Raw genomic sequence first — 17752 nt, forward strand, 5'->3', positions numbered from 1 at the left:
CGTCGCATTGATTGTTCGCACATAAATCAGCCGGCACCCTTAATTGGCTGTCGAAATATCATTGACAAAGGCCCCTTCCAGGTCCGCGCGTCAGATCTGAACTTAACGGCGATGACGAGTTCCTTATGGAACCTGCGCCGCTTCCAATGTTCTTCACGTGAAGCAGTGGCGAGTTAAACCATCGCCTCCAACACACACACACACACACACGCACACGACTAGCATCACCAGCGGAAATGGATGAAATTCACTGCCACAGGTAATGCGCAAGGAATTGCCTTTAGAACTTTTAGCGCATCGGAGGGTGAGAAGACTCCTTGATATTTGAGCATCAAGTTGCAAGACAAACCCTAGAAGAGGACGTCGAGAAAGTTGTGGGTTTTTTTGCGGTTTTTTTTTTTTGACATATCCCAAACCAGTTATATTGCATGCATCACTCCGCATTTGTGTTACACATGTACACCACGACGTTTTCAAACAAGTCGACATAAAATAAACCCATGTCGTGCATCATTTCAACAGAAGTGTTTTGCAATAATACTTTGAAAGGCCCACATCGCGGGCTTCTGTCACAAGGGTCAGCGATTCATGTGCGTGGACAACGATGTGATTGTGAATGGAGCAGTTTTTTTTCACGTCAGTTTAAATTGCGCAACACAATACAGCGACCCGCGGGGTCACGGGAGCGCGGGCGACGGTAACGCTCGCTCGCTGCGACCGTTAAAGCGCTCGCTCAAACGGGGCCGTCGCTGGGAAATTCGTTTGCACACGATGTTGTGGACGAACAGGTGCGAAAAAGTCCTTCCTTTGGAGCAATGACATGACGTACACACGCAGATTATTACGAGTGCAAGCACGGTGGGAAATATATATTCCCAATCGGGGGAGGGGGGGGGGGGTTGTTGCGAAGCGTTGCTGCAACCTGTAAATACACAAGCACGAATAGTTCGAGTACCCGTGAACGGATTTTAATTGGACCGTATCACGTGGACATGCCAATGCACGGAAAGATCACCCCTGAAGTGACGTTAACGATCATTTTAACAAATCGAAGCTGTTGCACTTTTTTTTGCGTAAAAAAGCTTTTCGCGTCACTTGTCTCGTGCGATTTGACACGATGTGAAATGCCTTGGAGAAACTGAGTGGCACTCACAGAAAATTTCCTTTAAATCGTCTTTTGCACTTTTTAAAGCACACATCATCAAGAAATACATACACACATATATATATATATATATATATATATATATATATATATATATATATATATATATATATATATATATATATATATATATATATATATATATATATATTCGAGTTGAGTGCACGACCCGAGCTTAATTCAAACAAAATGGTGCTTTGTCGCGCCCCGCTTGATTCCAGCGCCGGGGTGAGGCCTGCACCCGCAGCATGGCTGAGCACTGCAGCCTAGTGGTAGCCGAGGGACAACCCGCTCCGGCCAAGCCCATCCCAGAGCCCAGCAAGGGCCGCACTGATCAAACGCCATCGGCGACTCGTGAAACTTTGCGCAGGTTCGGGAGACGTGCAAGAGCCCTCCCAGGTTACCCGGCTAGTTATAGATGAAGCATCGATTCTTGAACCGAAGCTCTGCGGAAATGAAAAGAAAAGTCAGTTCGATTAGCGAAAGGACGATACGTTAGGAGAATGCGCACGACTTCCCTTCAATTCCAACTTCCTTTTCCGCAGGTTTCCCCACCCATTCCCACGATCACACCCCTTCGTCCCTCCAGTCCGGCCCCCTCTCTCCGCGAGTCACCGCTACTCCCTCTTTCCTTTCTCCCCCCCCCTTCCCCTCGATTTGCGCCTTTCGTGCCCCCCCTCCCCTCGTGCCCGCCAAACGGCATCCCCAGTTGCCTCACTCCACAGCCGCACCGCGTGCTGTCGAGCAGAGAGCCGGGGCCGTGCGAGCATCGCATATAGGACGGGGTGGGACGCGATGGGACGACACGCTACGGCCATATCGGGGCTGCGCTCGCAAGAAGAGGCTCCGCGTCGCGAGCTCCTGCGAGAGCGTGCGCGACGCAGAGCTTCGAACGGCTCACATCGCGTCTGCGCTGGTCTGCGCGCGCTTTTTTGAATAATCGCTGCACGTCGCCCCCCACCTCCCCTCGAGCCCCCCACCCCCTGGCCGTGGGCCAATCAGGCTGAGCCGGAGCGCCGATGATTAATCGCGATGCATTATTGATAATCATAATTGCGCGGGCATGCGCGGTGGCGCCGCACTGTAATTTCCGTAATTTTGCAACTCGCGAATTTGTAATTTTTTTATTCCTCGCTGATGTATCTGCCATGTCGCGCCGCAAGCAGGCGAAGCCGCAGCAGCTCAGGGCGGACCAAGAGCCGCCTTCGCTTTCGGAAAATGGTGAGTTCTGTTTGCTCACGGGCTCAGTACCCTTGCTGCTGACTCTGCTCCTGTTGTGCTGTTTAATCCTCCGGTTTGTTCTTCGAGTTTTGGCCACTTTTTTTTTGGCGGAATTCCTCGACAATCAAAGGGCACTGTCTTTCTTATCCATAAAAGGCTGCACGACGTGTGTCTCGAGGCTTGACTGTTGAGCGTGCGGTGATCCACTCGAACCTGACCCGGGATACACTTGTGCTGAAAACTTATTTTTCCGCTTTTGCACATCCAGTTGAACGTATTGTCTTACCATTTTGGCATATCGTGGTGTTTGGTACACAGATCGCCGAGTGGAGTTTGAATGCAGTGACCAAAGTCCGCTTATTGTCCAGTGTTTGTGTCCCGAATGCGTCGGTCTCCCCTCGCGGCGCTCCGCCGGTGTTGGGAGTTCCGTGGCGAGACTTAGCGGAAGACCGAAGATTGAGAGACACACCTGGAGGACGCCCTTTTAAACCTGTTCACCAATTGGCATGGTACGACGATACGACGACTTATAAAGCCCGCTGCCTGGCAGTCCGAGCGAGCAACTCTCAGGGTACTACTGAACTGAGTTAACCATTAGCCGAAATGCCTCGGGCAAACATTACTCTGCCGGGGCCGTTTGGCTGTGCTGTGTTTACTCTGGGCAAGACAGGGACGTGGCTCTTGGTCTTCACACTCTACGTACTCCGTGCACTCTCTCGCTGGCACCTTGTGGAATACAGAATCCGCAATTTCATACTCGCAGCAACATCGCATGTATTTCGTCGATTTTTTTTGCCTTGCTTTTGGAAGCCACTGGAAAACAGGGCATTGCGATTCAATAGGCAAGTTTCATTGGCTCATAAAACTGTAGTCTTAAGAAACGTACGAGTACTGGAGCCGTTTATGCTTAGAACAGTTTCCTGAACTTTTTCACCGCCGCTCTTGAAGCAACAATGTTGAACAGTTTGAATTACAACTGCCGTCTCGCACAGTCTAATGATGATACGCGATGAGAATACAAGTGTGTGTGTGTGTGTGTGTGTGTGTGTGTGTGTGTGTGTGTGTGTGTGTGTGTGTGTGTGTGTGTGTGTGTGTGTGTGTGTGTGTGTGTGTGTGTGTGTGTGTGTGTGTGTGTGTGTGTGTGTGTGTGTGTGATCTGGTTCTGGAATGCGAGTTTTGTTTTGGCTATTTACTGGGCAAAGGTTGTTTTTTGTGTTTGTTTGTTTTCCACGTAGTATTCATGAGGTTTATATACCAGCTGCTCAAATCTTAGCAACATTGTACAAGTTTTGTTTGGTCTTCATTTAGAACAAGTTATGCAAAAAAAAAATAAATGGGACAAATTAACAGAAATGTAAAGAACGCTTCAAGTAATCGCTGGCTCTGGTGTTCCGTAACAGATCCTCGGTTCTGATGAAACCACAACTTGAGAACCCCAAAAAAAAAATTTTCTCGAACCTACGATCATTGATTGTGGTCCAGAATTGGTTAAGATCCTTTACGATGTCATTCAGTCATACCTGCAATTTCCATTATGATGGTCGATTCATATGTGGGGTAAAATGTTTTGGACCCTCCATCAGGTTGCACGAGACCAGTCGTCTAGATTCTTCGGAGCTTTGGCTGTTTACAAAGTTCTTTGAAACCGCGGACAAGCAAACATGCTGAGTCGACAACGAGCAAAGTAACGAATGTTCTAATGAGTTATAGAATTATAAAACGTGGATTTAATTTTTGTTTTGTTTTTGTTGCGTCGGTACTTGTTAATCGCACGAGTATATTGCAAAGGCGTCTTTGCCGCGTCATGTGTACGGCAATGAAAAGAAAGTGGAAGTGGCGTGTTGAGAGAGGGGTATCGAAGGAGCAGTTCAGGAAAGAAACGCAACTTTTTTTGTGAAAGTGTGGAATGTGCGGTCGGAACTAATGTGGTTTGTGGTGCCATGTTCCCCGTCACCCTCGCCTTTCCTTCAAAAGGCCATCTACGCAACTCGACCATCGCACAGGACCTTATGTCCACTTACGTCACAATCACCTGCTCAAAGGAACAATGCAATTGTCCTCGGTACACATACATGTCAAAACAGTTATTTGCTTTGTAACTTTGCGTCCTTCAAAGTGCATTCGATCGCTTATCAAGCTTGCAAAGTGACCTACAAACTCCTATTTTTCGCTCTAACGCAAGGACGTGAATGACCTGCAATATGGATGCTGCGTTAGGAGGAGGAACTGATGAGGGTCAGGGTGGGCCCGACAAACACCCTGTTGCTGTCTGCGCTGAGCGCCCCTCACCCAAGGCTTTCCCTGCATGCCGGCTGAAGCATACATAATATGAGGAACTTCGACGCGACAGGAGAGCATTTGGCTCATCGTGCCTGCGCTGTATCAACACGAGTTGAACGCCTTCTTCGCGACCCGCGATAACATCGGAGGCGCAGGAGCAATTGGGCTGAAGGGAGGGGGTGGGAGTCGTTCGATCCCCTTTTGTTTACAAGGCATTTTGTGGCTTTGTTCCCCAGGGCACCAATGCATGGGGATTCTAAAAGGGTTCGGTAGTTTTTGTTAAACAGGGGCCTGTCCGATGTTTAACCCACGAGACTTTCTCCATTTACACACATGCTGTATATAGTGCATTCGAGTTTGATTTGCCAATCCGATAGATCTATCCACTTCAGGATGCTTTCCATGTTAATGCAACCGTATCATTTGTGTCGTCATTTAGCCACTGGGTTTTGCTGAGACATGCTTGTCGCATGTTATAAATATTTTTTCCATCCGAATCTCAACTGATAATTCCCATATAATCGTGTTATAAAATACCTTGATGCTGTAGAAAAAAAGAAAGAAAGAAAAAAAGCAAACGCATGAAATGCTGTTTGAAAAATTGCAGCTCATTGTGCTGATTAAGTGTGTGTGTGTGTGTGTGTGTGTGTGTGTGTGTGTGTGTGTGTGTGTGTATAGGCATATTGTATATATGTATGTATGTATTGGTAAAAGTGTCTGCTCCGAGTCTGGGAGGTCGCTGGTTCAAATCCCAGCCGCGTTGTACCAAAAACTTTAAAAATGGTACATGCTGCTTCGTTGCTTGACGCTCAGCATGTAAAAGGATGGAGTAATATATATATATATATATATATATATATATATATATATATATATATATATATATATATATATATATATATATATATATGTATGTATATAATTTAAAGCGATGAATATTCATAGTTCTATCACATCTTCATTCCTACATGGTAAAGTTTTCACCAATGTTTTCAAAGGCTATTTATTCCGGCCTGGATAACAATAGCAGTGTGATGAGGGTATCACAGAGGGGCTTTCTGGGTCGGCAGGACGGAAAAGCTGGGGGTTAAAGGTGCCTTTGGGCACTTGTGACTGACTGCCTGATTGCCGCCTGTGGAGGCATCGCGTTGGGGCTACTTCCTGAAAGTGACAGAGGGGTTCGAATCGAGGGGGGGGGGGCTGGCGGTGGAACGAGCTCTACTACATGGAGCAGACGGAAGTGGGAGGGCAAGAAGAGCGTGCGTTTTTGTACTGGTGGGGGTGTAACTTTTGGTCAGGATTTTGTGCAGCGCATGGTGGGGACCAAATGAAGGAGTTGGGGGGGGTGGAGTTGTAGGAAGTATTGCGAATGGGGAGGTAAGAGTTACACGAACCCCCCGCCATGCATCGCACGTCGAGATGAGGATGAGTTGAAGGGTGCAGGGGTAAGCCGAGAGCATTGCTGCTGTTTTAACCTTTGGCCAGAGGGTCCACTCGCACATTTGTGTACCACCTTGTTGGTAGCATTTGTTTCGATGGCCTTGCCCTAAAGCCAAACCCTCCCTCTCTTTCTACCTCTCGCCACCCAATCCTCCCCTCCACCCAGCCGTTCCCTCTCAAGCAAATCCCGTGTTGACGGCGTTGTCTTTGCCTTCATCAGTCTCCCACCTCACTCCATTTCCATCCACATCTGACCTCAGCTCTGCTACCTTGCTGCCATTATGCGCTGATCAATTCATTAAAATCCGGGCAAGAATACAAGCAGATTAACATGCGGCTAAGCTAATCGGGGCCAGGGGGCCACTCAACCAATGCAAATGGCTCCACTGCGTTGTTCAGTGAAATTTTATTCTGGGCCAGCGCGACAAACAGAAGGAAGTGTTCACTCCACGGCAAAATGCGACTGCAAGCGTTTTCGCGAACATTCGAACGTTGAGCTCGTTTTAACCATCAGTGATCTCTCGCAGTGTTCGATTAAAGTTTCTGTGATTCGGTAATTTCTGCAGGTGTCTGAAAATAATAAATGTGATCGAATTGAAAAATCATGAATATGGAGTTGACACATATAAGTATGCAGGATAATGTGAAACAATTCGGAGATTGTTGAATATATTAGTTAAATATCGCTCGTTTGTTCAAAATAAGGCTGCGATGATGGTTTCTGGTTTATTATGCCACCAGGAATAAAACTGTAAGTGAAATAAATTGTACACCCCGTGGTGGTTCCCTGCCTATTGAGGATGCAATTGCTGGTTTGTGAAGACGAGTTATGAGGGTTGTGGTTGTTAAAGTGAAACGGTTGAATTGCTGTAAAATAATTCTGTATAAAAAAAAAATTGTTTAAACTCCTGTAGAATACAATTGTTGAATTAAAAAAAAAAAAAAAATCAAAGTCCATCATCACTTTGGTTCGGCGAGAGACTTGCTGTTCGCCCTCCGCAGTTTTCTGATGCCATTCCGAAGAGTACAGCAGGGAAGCAGACATACATTTCTCGTCATTGTAATGAAATACATATGGGGTTTTGTTTTAAAACGACTGATATAATAGTAATACAATAGTTTTATTTTGGTATTAGTTTGCCTTTCATTACTGTGCACGTGTATTGCATTTACACTCATTTTGAGTACTGTTTGACGATGTCCTATGGAGGCGGAGGAACATTTTCATGAAGAGGCATAGAGAGAAGTTGTCCCGCAATATTTTTACTCGAATGTTGCGGACAAGCGTTCATTTTGTACTCTCCTCTTTCCTGTGATAACTATGAATCCTGATCAGTAAGTCTGGAGTGGATGTAAAAACCAATGACCGATTGTGTTTGAAGGAAATGTTCTTTTTAATCCCTCTTTTCCTTGCGTCATCGTAATTTACATTTTTCGACCAAATAATCCCTTTACAACAACTTTTTTTATCTTCTAAATGTGCAATCACTCTTTAGTTCTTCTTCTTGTTGGCCTCGATTTCTTAAATCAAACCTTGTGTCCTAATTTACCAAAGAAATGCTGATTATGTTGCAGGTAAGTATACCTGTTGGTTGTTTCTAACTTTGTTTGGGTTGAATTTCCGAAGCTTTGTACAGGTTAACAAAGGACAACCCGCAGTGCAATCGTGGGGGCCCAATAGTAAAGGTGCTTGAACTGGCGACCCGCACGATTACAAGCTGGATTTGGTTACAAATGCGACAACACGGCGCCCTCCATCGGGAACTGGCAAAATTAAAATGCCGTTTATATAGGAATGCAGTGGGACGACCCCATTGACCTGTCGCCGAAATGTTGCCATATAAAAGTGTGCTAGGCCATTTGAGTGGCAGGCAATCAAAAGTTTTGTTGAAGACCAAGGAGGGGGGGAGGAATAGGGATTAGGTGGGACGTATTTCTTGAGGAATGATTTTATGAAAAACAAAAGGCGTATGCATTTCAATTTTATAATAATACAATGATCAATAACTATACTCATCGATATAGGTACTTATGTGCTAACTTGTTCTTCACTAGGATAGAATACAAAGGTAAACTTTAATGCAGACTGAGACACATTAAAAACAACCCAAAAAACAAAATATGATTCTAATCTTGAAGATTTTTTTTTCCCAGGGATTATTTCTGTGCAAACCCAGATCGGTTGTTTATATTCTCAACCTGCAGCGCTGTCATAACGGATTGGTTCAATAGGTCGGAATTATTACGAACGCAGTCTTTTATTAAAAGGTAGATTGGTGGTAACAGCAGGATTCACTGGAGCGAAGTGAGCTTTGATGTGTTCTGGAGGATTACAGTTTATCTGCTTAAAGTAAATTGAACGTTGCCTTGGGAAGCTCAAATGTAGTTGAAGAGCCGGATTCGGGCCGTGGGTTTAGGTCTTACAAGGTTCGCTGCTTGCGGTGTCTTTTCATGCCATTCAAGGAACTCTTCACAATTATTAAAAGAGGTGCCGGCCAAATTTTCTTTCGTTATAACGTGAAGGTTGCAAAACCACTATTGTATCATCGACTTTGCTGTTAATTATCATTCTTCATCTTGATAACTTTATTTTTAACTATATCATATTATTCATGCTTCAACAAGTATAACATGTCTCCAACATTGCTGCAAGAATTAACTTTGTGCAACAAAGTTTAGGGAAGTTAAGCACGTTGATCGAATGTAAACGTTCATTTTTTCCAAACATCTACATGGCTTCCTGGAGTGCCATCAGATTGTCGTCGAGACGGTAGAATGCTGTCGATGTGGAGTCACTTGTTAAAGTGGAGTACAAGCACAATCATATTGATAATCACATACACTAGCAGAAATAGTGTTGAAGGAAACGCTCTCATTTCAGCACGAAGAGACATACTGTAGTTCAAAGAGGGGCGTACATGAACCTTATTTTTTTTTTTAAAGTTCAAGTCTACTCGCGGCATCCTCTCTGTCCTTGTTCAGTTGCGGTTTCAGACGAGGATGTTTGTGTTCGCTGCAGACACTGCTGCAGCTTTCGCGGGGTGGAGCTGAAGGAGGAGGAGAGGGGTCTAAGCTCCGGCTCGTCCCAATTAAGTATCCCATCTTGAGGAAACACGCAAACCCTCGATCAGAATCCCTCCAGCACCAAGCAAATACGACTGCCTGCATTTGGTGCGCAGCTCAAGGCACAGCTGGATGTGAAGAGCTCTTTGGCTAAAAAGCGTCGGACCTCGGGAGGACCATGGCTCGTCGCTGTAAGTTCACCACTGGGGTGCTCTATCTTTCAGACGCATTTCCTTTTTTATTTTTATCGCCATCCATCGCTCTAGTGGTGTTTGTGAGGAGGCGGCACTGTCCTGGAGGCCGAAAGAAGTGAGAAGTTTCATCAAGCAATGCGTGCGCTGACGTGCTGCGGGACACTGCCAGGAACATACGGGCACTCTGGAAGAGCATTAATGGAGCCTGTAGTTGTGTGCTTGGCCAAAAGGCCACATGTGATAAATGTTGGAAGGTAGAGGGGAGGGGAGTTTGGGGGAAGAGGGAAGGAGGGGTGGGGGCGGTTTGAGAGTGGGAGGGACAGGCTTTAGAGGAGCTTGCGGTTGAGCAAACAAGTTCCTCGTTTAGAGCAACAGGCTTGCAGCAAGAAAGACAGGACAGATGCAGCGTTTCACTTTGCCGAAGCTTTATCCTCCACCACAGATTTTTATTACATGCCTGGATTCCTTCTTTTGAGAACCATTTGTTTCACTGATGTGTTTCATCATGTATTTCTGCAAGAATCAAATATTCACTTATGGCCAAAATTTGTGCTCGGTTCCAGATGTGCTGCAAGCATGCTATACACAAGGCAATTGAAAAGTATCTGGCTGAGAATGAACTATCAAATGATCTACATTAATTGCAAGCTTTTCCTGCGATGCTCCAGACAGACTTGCAGAGAAGGGAAATGTTGGGATGCTCGTTGAACAGCAGAGTTTTAAACATGACTTGGTTTCGCTTTTACAGGGAGTGCAGCTTTGAGTGGTCAGTGACTCGTTACAAAGCTTTATTTTCCTTTTTTTCACATTCACTGAGTTTAAGCATGACTCGAATGGATGATGATTCTCAAAGTGTGCAACGTTTCATTTTCTGTAACAGAACTCACGATAAATATTGTACTTTCAGGATGGTTTCACCCATGAACAGTGAGGATTAAATTAATGGAAGAAAGTGGAGGATTAATAATGATATACTGCTCTTCTATCTTGCCATATAACACTCATAATTTACATGATTTAAAAAAAAATATCATGACACACCTGCAATTTTGTGATGCATTTAAATATTGTGTGTGTGTATGTGTGTGTGTATGTATGTACATATATATATATATATATATATATATATATATATATATATATATATATTTATGTTTCATTCCTCGTAATGGTTCATTATGATTGACACGCTTTGGTGTTTGTAAAACAACGCTGGTTCAGTTGATGAAATATTATCCATCGACTTCACTCAAAACAAGAATATCATGAATACATGTATTGGATGCATTCGCTTTTAAAGAACGTTGATGTCATCAAAATTGGATTGCTAATTGCTAGGGTATAGTTAGAGGCACATGCCGTGCGCAATTTGGATTGCATAGAAAAAGCAGCGGAGATTTATTGCTCGGAATTGTTTGATCACCTTAGCGAAGTGATAGTATATTAGTCAATTTGTGTGAAGGTTTGGTGGTTTTATAGTCCATGTGCCATAGTGAAATGTTATTAATAGGCAGCGGCCTCGGACTTGTGAAACCTTCTCTATGCTGTGGAGTTGGTTTGGCAGACAAGCGAGGAGGTTGAAAACGTGGGTTGTTTTTAGACGCTGCCTGAAAGCTTTGTGTTAGGCCTGTCACTGCCTGATTAGGCCAGGCGAGCTTGTCACTTTAGAACCATCCGGCAAACTTGCTGAGACATCCGTAATTTATCAGGAAATGGGGAAGAGCTGCCAGACAAAAGTGGAGGCTAATGACTTGACTGGACGTCTGATTTGTGCTTCCTGGCTCACTGTGCTGTGAGGCCTATGAAAATATTGGAAATCAATGGTGTTCCGTGGAATTTCATTAGCCCTCAGCATCCACAGTTGATGCGGCCTCATAATTCGATGAAGGGTGCAAAGGGAATGATTAGCCAGCAAGCACAAACGACAGGCGATGGGCACAGGGGCATGCACTAGATGCAGCTGAAGCAATTTTGGGCCGGGAGGAAAAATTGATTGTTTGACACAAACGAGTGCAATAAGCGGAATCGTCAGTTGCACGGGGTGCAGCGTATCTATAATGGGCCTTATCCAATGCAACCTGCATGTCCCCTGATGATTGCTCCTCCATCTTTCCCTCCTATGTTTCCTTCCCTATCCTCTGTGTGTGGAGTCAGGCTGCCTTGCTCAGGACCAGGAAAAGGAGGCTGAAGAGGAGACAAGTGGGGCATATGTTTGTGATGGATGCTGTGCAGAGTTTCTACTGTTGCCTGATTTTCTGCAGCACAAAAAGAACTGTATGGAAAAACAACTGGTGCTTATCGTAAAAGACGAGGAAGTTGGAGTCAGTGAAGATTTCCAACCTGAATCTCCAGATACTATTGTGGCTCAGGAAGAAATTTTGGAGAAGAAGATTGACAACGACATGCTTTTGGAGACCCCGAGTTTTCAAAAACTACCACAAACGAATGAAATTGAAGATGAGATAAAGGGTGGTCCTGAAGAAATAGAGGAACGCATTACAGAAATAGACACTGAAGAAGCTGAGAGTAGTGAGCCCTTCATTCTGCACGGGAAGTTGGCAAATCCATCAGTAAACAATGGTATGCCAAATACCAATGTGACCCTGGAGACTCTGCAAAGCACATCAGTGGCAGTGGCACAATTTTCACAGCCGCCGTTGAAGCAAGATGTTAGTACTACGGAAAACTGTAAGAGCAGAAAAAGCAATAATGGCGGTAACGATACAGGAAATGGAACTTTTGCTGTTGGTTTTGGTTCGGCGACACTCCCGATGATCATGGACCAGCTTACAGCTTTACAACAGCAACAGCTTCACCAGTTGCAGCTTATTGAGCAGATACGAGGGCAGTTGCTCCTAATTTCACCCCATTCTTCTTTCTTTTCATCATTTCCTGGTGCTGGTACCTTACGAGCGGTTGGCCTCTTGTCATCATCTCTCTGCTCATCACATGTTCCTGCTATTCCTGCTATTACTGCTGTTTCATCTGCTTCACCGCACATTCCCATGCCACAACAATCAACTTGTGAAGGCTTAAAGCAAGAGCAGCTACCTCATTTTGGGTCTACCACATCTCTTCCACCAACTTCAACACAGCAGCCAAGCTCATCCCCTCAGGGTATAAGACTGCAAATGTCAGATGGTCCCACTACAATGGAAATTGGGAAAGGTCTTGAAGCTACAACAAATTCTCAGGCAATGTCAGTCGCCACAACAAGTCAGACTTCAACTTCAAACTTTAGCTCACTCCTCACTTCTTCTTGCTCCTCTTCTTTTTCTTCCTCCATGGCTTCAAGCAGTGTTATCTTTCCCAACCCTTTGGCCAGTATTGCTGCTACGACAGAAGCAGTGGATAGCATGTCTGTATTGGGGAGGCAGAAGAAAGGTAAACCACCCAACATATCAGCACTTGATGGAAAGGCAAGTTCAGAAGAGGCTTTTTTCAAGCACAAGTGCCGTTTTTGTGGAAAGGTGTTTGGCAGTGACAGCGCTCTTCAGATACACTTACGTTCACATACAGGAGAACGGCCTTTCAAGTGCAATATATGTGGTAACCGTTTCTCGACCAAGGGAAATTTGAAGGTTCATTTTCAGCGTCATAAGGAGAAATATCCACACATTCAGATGAACCCATATCCAGTACCTGAACACCTTGACCGCATACCCACAAGCACTGGTATCCCCTATGGAATGTCTATGCCACTGGAAAAACCTGCAAGCACATGGCTTGACAACAAACCATTGCTTCCACCTGTCACTAGCTGCTCTGTTCTCACTCTACCACCAACAATGAGTGGATTGCCCACATATACTGGCTCTGTGCCACTCTTGGGTGCTATCGTGACAGACTCTCCCACAATGTCACCGACATCAAGTGTGGGCAGCTCAACTCCTACTGGTGCACCAGCTTTGTCAGCTCAGCCAGGAAGCCCACCAGTCAAGGCTGAGGAAGATTCACAAATCTCTGGGATGGAAGGTAACATTGACATCAAGGAAAGTGAGACAAACTCAGAACAGTTGGGGAGCATGGTTACTTCGACAAGTTTGCCAAACTTTGAAAACACACTTGCTACCAACCCGCTCCTTCCACTAATGACTGACCAACTCAAGGCAAAGTTTCCATTTGGCGGTCTTCTTGAGCCCCCACCAACATCAGAAACATCAAAACTACAACAATTAGTGGAAAGCATTGACAAGAGGCCAGTGGATCCTAATGAGTGTGCTGTATGCCATCGCATATTGAGCTGCCACAGTGCACTCAAGATGCACTATCGAATACACACGGGTGAGCGGCCATACAAGTGCAAGATTTGCGGGCGGGCCTTCACCACCAAGGGCAACATGAAGACTCATTATGGTGTCCATCGTGCTATGGCTCCACTCAAGGTACAACATTCATGTCCCATTTGTCAGAAGAAGTTCACCAATGCAGTGGTGCTTCAACAGCATATTCACATGCACATGGGTGGACAAATTTCTAATGTTCCAGGATCAGAGGTACCTGATGGCATGGAGTCTGATGGGAGCCTTTTTGATGAAAACAGCATGGAATCTGGCCAGGAATTTATGGAGGAACCAATGGATGAAGACATGGACGATATTGAGGCAGTTAATGATGAAGTTGAATCAGCACTTGCAAGAGTAAGTTTGCCTGAAGAGGATAAAGCTCACATATCACCTCCTCCATCAGCTATGTCGAGTCTGGCAGCTCTTGAAAACCAAATGAAACTTATTGACTCTGGTCTTAGCCAGCAGTTGCAGGCAAGCCTCAAGTCAAGTGATCATGGATCAAGTGACTGTGAGCACCTGACTAATGATTCCATGTCAATAGCAGATCTGGAAAGCTACAGTGGAGGGAGTCCAACAATATCGGAAACTGCTTGCATGCAGCCTCCTTCACCATCCACAAATAATGAAAGCAGCAAAGCCAAGTCCCCTGAGATAGTTGCTTTTGATGAGCTACAACAAGGAATAATCAAGTTTGAATCTCCACCATCCTCAGCTGAATATAAACCACGAGGATTGGAAAATGGTGGTGCTCTGGACTTGACAGCTGTTTACAATGGACCAATATGCCAGAAGCTTGACAGTTTATTTGGCAACCAGGAGCAAAGGAGAAAGTCCACCACATGTGACATCTGCCAAAAGATGTTTGCATGCCAGAGTGCCTTGGAGATTCACTATCGAAGTCACACCAAAGAACGTCCCTTTGTGTGCAGTGTCTGCAGCCGGCGCTGCACTACCAGGGGTAACCTCAAGCAACACATGATGACCCATCGTCTTGACTTACCCGGCCAGATGTATGATAGCTCACAGCCACTGGCATCCAACTCTGCAATGTCCCCATTGACTCCAAGCCCCTTGCTACCTCTCACAAAACCTGAAATGGAGAGTGGCAACAAGTTTTCTCTTAACGACCACCCTGAGATTTCAACTGGCTTGTCACCAGGCACTTCATTAGGGGGGTTGCCTGTCCTGCCATCTATTTTGACGCAACCACTGCCACCACCCCGCCGCACTCCCAAGCAACACAACTGTGCCACGTGTGGGAAGACATTTTCTTCCTCAAGTGCTCTTCAAATCCATGAAAGGACACACACTGGAGAAAAACCCTTTGGCTGCAATATCTGTGGTCGAGCCTTCACTACCAAGGGTAACCTCAAGGTACAACTTGCTTGATTCCAAAAGTGTAGTTTTGATGATTGTCTCTTGTTAAATTATTCATCATGGTTTTCATTAAGCTATTGTATGGTTAAATGATGCGAATAAAATGTAGTGAAATGTCATCTAGCAATTATTAATTACTTTGGATTGCCATTAATGGACATTAAATAATGTGTGAAGTTGTTCAAGCAAGTTAAAAGCAGGAGAGCTGTTTTAATCAGAAGTGCAATGGAACCTTCTATTATTTATCGACGTGAAAAGAAAGAGTAGATATAGGGGAGGTTGTATTAAAATGCTTAATGGGGGAAAGAAAGCTTAGTTAAGTAGTTTCTGGGAGGTAGGGGTGCATTTTTAATGATGTGCATCAAGGCCAGCCAGTAAGTGTGTAGCCTCCCAAAAATGTTCATGACTAACCATTGAAGCTGAAAAAATATCTTGTTGTTCTTTTATTTATTATTTTTTGACAAACGTTTTGCTGTGCAAAGTAGTCTTCTTGCGAAGAAGTCTTCGAGGCAAATTTCTCAAAAAAGTAAATAAATAAGAATTCGGAATTTTTATTATTATTTTAGCGGAATTCGCCTGAAAATTTTTTTTCCTCTTTCTAATAATAAATAATCCCAGAGTAGTTCTTTTTACATTTTTGAGCAATTAATTCAACAATCACCCTTTATTTTTCAATTGTAATAATATTAATGTTTGGAAGATTCTTTATGACTGTCCTTCGTGAGTTCTTCCCTCAATCCGTTAATAGAGCAGCTCATTGTCATCTCATGTCTAACATACCTACTACCAACGAGTTTAGTTTTTTTAACACTCAATAACTATTCCTCTCTTGTCTTTATTTAACGACATGTGGTGTTTTGTTTGCCTGTTCTCCCTGCTGATGCTGTGTCGCCCTGCTAATCTTTGTTGCTCAGCATTTCCATAAGCCTCAACTTCTTCAAATAAATATAATTAGGGCATGCAATTACTGATCAATCCTCATACTGATCAATCCTCGTACCTTTCACAATCTATTTACGTACCCTCTGGGTGGGTATAGAATGTGAATTTGAAGTGAAGTGGAGTACAATCTTTGCTGAAGCTAAACAATTCATTAAATTGAGAGAACCATACTTTTGTGTTCTAAAAAAGTAGTTTGTCACGTGTATGTGGCAAGAGCACCTTCACAGCGATAACTATGTTCAACTGCATAGTTATTGGACATACACACATTTTAGTATGTCCTTGAGGCGGATACACGGACACACTTAATACACGCACTGAGGTTCGAATAGTATATACTTAATCGACGTGTTCACGTTCTAATAACATGTACTTTATAGACATACTCACATACTCGCGTACTAAATAGCGTACAGTACTCATGTTCAAATAACATGTACTCACAGTCGAAAAGCACATCATTGAGACATACATTGTCATAGTAGATACTTATAGATGTACTCTCCTCTTGTTGAATAGAGGCATCAAGTAAGCAAGCAAACTCAGTTTTATATATGTAGATGTATATTTGGGGGGCTGGACTTGTTTATCAGTCATCAACAGGCTCAGCTTCAAACCTGCATGCAAAAATAAAGAATTAACGAGTGTTTTGGTGTGAGATGATGGTGTAACATCCTGTATCTGTCGTCCATAAAGCATTTTTTTTTTTTTATAAATGATCTGTGTCGTATTGAAAAGTCACTTTTGGTAAGGGTATTATTGCTCCATTTTATAGAAGAATGACCACAATGTTACATCATTTAAGTGGTGATAGTTTGTGCGGACAATTTGCACTCTCTCGGAATCCTATCTGAGAAGAAGTTACCAAACGTTAAATTATATAATTGGAATACAAACACCCTTCATCCTTGTGTTTCAGAAAATGCCAGATTGTCTGATTGTATTGAATTTTTTTTTCTTCCTAATTCCGTAGAAGTATTGCGTTTGAGAAAACAAAATTGTGAGGGAATTGTTCATGATCGACTGTGTGATCAACCACACAAACAACATTGAAAAGTTATGATGACATTAATAAAACGTGATTCGGCAAGTTTGTTTTGTTGTTGTTTGTTTTCCTGGGATAACGTTTTCTGCACTTTCTTCATCTCATTCCAGAGAGGGACGTAAAGTGTTAAAAAAAATTTTGCATGCAAAGTCAAGGCTCATGGAAGAGCTGGAACACAGAATGGATTGGACGCAAGAGAACAAATGGAACAGCTAAAAAGAGAAGGGGGAAACACTAACAGGAGGGTTGAGGGACAAAATAGATGGAGACGATAGGATGGAGGATGGATACAGAAGAAAACTCCCAGGAAGAAAGCACAGGTAATTTGTGGGATGGAAGGAGGGTGGCTAACTATGCATTGAAAAGATCATGGTATTGGATGGTTGATGATCCGAGATGGTGGTGAACAGCTGTCTTGAAGACCTAGAGGGAAGAATGGGATTGAAGAGAATGTGGAAGCTGGTTCCAGAGGTGGGGGGGGAGGGAAACGAATGAGTGGAGGTGGGCAGTGATTCTGGATTTTGGGAGTCTCACCATACAGACACATGGGGGGACAAAGTACAGAGAGGGAAGAGGGTGCAAGACCAGAAAGGAGGTGTTAGAAGACAGTGACAACCGACCTGCCTGTGACGGGAAAGTGATAGGGTCATCGGCTCTTAATTGCGGGAGATGCCAATGATCTTGAAGGCCTTAGTTTTGATGGCTCTAAGCTGAGCAAAGTGTGAGGCATAGGCAC

The 17752-nt window shown here is 44.1% G+C and overlaps 1 protein-coding gene across 7 annotated transcripts in view; it reads left to right on the forward strand.

Annotated features, from left to right (window-relative positions):
• The first annotated feature begins 1839 nt into the window (after positions 1 to 1839).
• The window catches only part of LOC147027607 (sal-like protein 1), a 38750-nt gene continuing 22837 nt past the window's right edge, over positions 1840 to 17752 (forward strand). Inside the window, exons 1-3 of one of the 7 annotated variants that reach the window (XM_085877140.1) lie at positions 1840 to 2386; positions 11518 to 15026; positions 16945 to 17066. In XM_085877140.1, the coding sequence (XP_085733266.1) occupies positions 2185 to 2386; positions 11518 to 15026; positions 16945 to 16959 (3726 nt within the window). In that variant the 5' untranslated portion in view covers positions 1840 to 2184 and the 3' untranslated portion in view covers positions 16960 to 17066. Of the gene's footprint in view, positions 2387 to 3512; positions 4071 to 5992; positions 6112 to 9125; positions 9361 to 9744; positions 10130 to 11517; positions 15027 to 16944; positions 17067 to 17752 lie in introns of those variants that run through there. The other 6 variants (XM_085877136.1, XM_085877133.1, XM_085877135.1 and 3 more) reach the window with 6 other exon arrangements.

This window comes from Eptatretus burgeri, chromosome 4 (assembly GCF_056783735.1).
Source record: "Eptatretus burgeri isolate ZD-2024b chromosome 4, Ebu_testis_v1, whole genome shotgun sequence".
In the NCBI taxonomy this organism is placed as follows: domain Eukaryota; kingdom Metazoa; phylum Chordata; class Myxini; order Myxiniformes; family Myxinidae; genus Eptatretus; species Eptatretus burgeri.